This window comes from Anoplopoma fimbria, chromosome 11 (assembly GCF_027596085.1).
Source record: "Anoplopoma fimbria isolate UVic2021 breed Golden Eagle Sablefish chromosome 11, Afim_UVic_2022, whole genome shotgun sequence".
Taxonomy (NCBI): Eukaryota; Metazoa; Chordata; class Actinopteri; order Perciformes; family Anoplopomatidae; genus Anoplopoma; species Anoplopoma fimbria.
The window spans coordinates 93,398-95,897 of NC_072459.1; the positions used below are offsets into that span (position 1 = coordinate 93,398).

Sequence of the window (2,500 nt, forward strand, 5' to 3'; positions counted from 1 at the left end):
CAGACAGGTGGGGGACAGAGACAGGTGGAGGACAGAGACAGGTGGAGGACAGACAGAGGTGGAGGACAGACAGGACAGGCGGGGGACAGACAGGTGGAGGGACAGAGGTGGAGGACAGAGGTGGAGGACAGACAGGTGGAGGACAGAGACAGGTGGAGGACAGACAGGTGGAGGACAGACAGGTCTCCAGAGACAGGTGGTGGTGTCTTACCTCCTGGCTGCAGCCGTCCGTCTGCTGCTCCACCCTGCTGCAGTACCGCCTGCTGCCGCTCTGTGAGGGGGCGCTCTGCTGCTGCATGCCGGGAGAGGAGGCTGATGTTGCCATGGTAACCTGCCGCATTACTGTCGACACAGTCGTAATAACCATTATGATGAAGTTGACATATTAACAGAGGAAATACACAAATAGATTAAATACATACATTTGAAAAATAAACTGTGTCAATTGTTCTTTTTACAAATAAATACACAATAAAGAGTCAACAGAAAACAAAGTATAGTTGTAACTGTAAAACGCAGTATTAATAATGTAGTTATATTACTGAATAATACTGACATGAAAATAATGGTATCCTTGTATAATACTTGTAACAGTATTTTTACATCATTGTAATGGTACTTTTGCCACATTTAAAGAACTATATACAGTTTATATGCAAGTCCTACACGTAAAATCGCATACGTACTAAAGTCACATATACAGTCCTATTTACGTACATCATATATCATAAATGGGCCTCAGAGGGCTTAAGTCTGTAACGATGTCCTCTGTCCATCAAAACCTGTTCAAGAAGAAGAAGTGAGGAAGGATTCCTCCTCCTCCTCACTTTGTCTTTGGTTCAGAGAAACGACTCCATGAAATTCAATATCAACCATCCACAAGAAAAAATGATTCATATGTGAAGACAAATACAAATGACAGCTTTTTCAGGACAGAGAGAGAATAACATTTACAAAACAATGACTAAGGACATCCAGAAAGAAGAAAATATATAAATAAGAACTATTATCATCTTCTTCCTCCTGCTGAGGGAAACACACTAAATGACAAAACTCTCATCTGTCGTATCTGGATCCAAAGAAGTACATGTGTGACAGAGTCCAGCAAAGCCCCCAGAGCCTCCACCTGTCTGAGGCAGTGAGCTGCTCCCCTTCCTGTTCATCATGAAGCAGACCCGGTTAGTTGTTGGATCAACCAGGCTGGGCCCGTTCTCTGGACTTTACCAAGACCATGAGCTCTTCCAGATTCAAGAAGACCTCATGTGTCCATCAGACAGAAGCTGAACCCCGAGTCCACACCACAGCTTAAGGCAGGTGAGGTGGTGCCAAAACACAGTTTATGGATTCTAAGACTTTCCCCTTTACGAGAAAATACACAAGAATATCATTCGTGTCAATGGTGGTGAACCAACCGCCTCACTGAACCAAATCCAGTAGCCGCATGACATAAGGGACATTGAGATATGGGACGTTAATGAATTTCATACAGGTCCTGAACATATGGGACCTGAACATACGGGACCTTAATAGACTAACATACGGGACGTTAACATATTTACATACGGGTTCTTAACATACTGTCAGGGTGTCAAAAAGGCAACACAAGAGTAGTTCACGGTGATTTAATTAAACAAAAATACAAACAAAAACTTACATGAGGAGAAACGGAACCAGGATCCAAGGAAACATAAACGAGGCAGGGACATAACAGACATAACAGACATAACAGACGAACCAACAACCAGCAGACAAAAGACAGGACTATAAATACACAAGAAACTGATCAGACAACCAGACACAGGTGGGCAGACATGAGGGCTGACAGCTGATTGGTAAGAGAAACACAAGGCTGACTAGACTAATACATTACAGGTGATACAATCAGGGGCGGGACAGACATTTACAAAGGCGGGAAAACATACAAGGGCAGGACGTGAAATAAACACAAGAGGCAGGGAACGTCAAAATAAAACAGGAAACATACTAAAATAAAACCAAGATCGTGACACGTACGGGACTTTAACATGCGGGTCGTTAACATAAGGGTCGTAAACATAAGACGTTAACATAAGAGATGTTGACTTTCGGGTCGTAAACATAAGGGTCGTAAACATAAGGGTCGTTGACATACGGGTCGTTAACATAAGGGTCGTTAACATCAAGGTCGTTGACATAAGGGTCGTTGACATATGGGCGGTAACATATGGGTCGTTGACATAAGGGTCGTTAACATAAGGGTCGTTAACATAAGGGTCGTTAACATAAGGGACTTAACATAAAGGTCGTTAACATATGGGTCGTTAACATAAGGGTCGTTAACATAAGGGTCGTTAACATATGGGTCGTTAACATAAGGGTCGTTAACATAAGGGTTGTTGACATACGGGTCGTTAACATAAGGGTCGTTAACATAAAGGTCGTTGACATAAGGGTCGTTGACATATGGGCGGTAACATATGGGTCGTTGACATAAGGGTCGTTAACATATGGGTCGTTACAT

At 43.0% G+C, this 2,500-nt stretch overlaps 1 protein-coding gene across 1 annotated transcript in view; it reads right to left on the minus strand.

Annotated features, from left to right (window-relative positions):
* maptb (microtubule-associated protein tau b) overlaps positions 1-1,724 on the minus strand; it is a 13,465-nt gene extending 11,741 nt beyond the window's left edge. Inside the window, 2 exon segments of the mRNA XM_054607825.1 lie at positions 212-342; positions 1,655-1,724. Coding sequence (XP_054463800.1) covers positions 212-342; positions 1,655-1,689 — 166 coding nt within the window. The 5' untranslated portion in view covers positions 1,690-1,724.
* Positions 1,725-2,500: the final 776 nt, after the last annotated feature.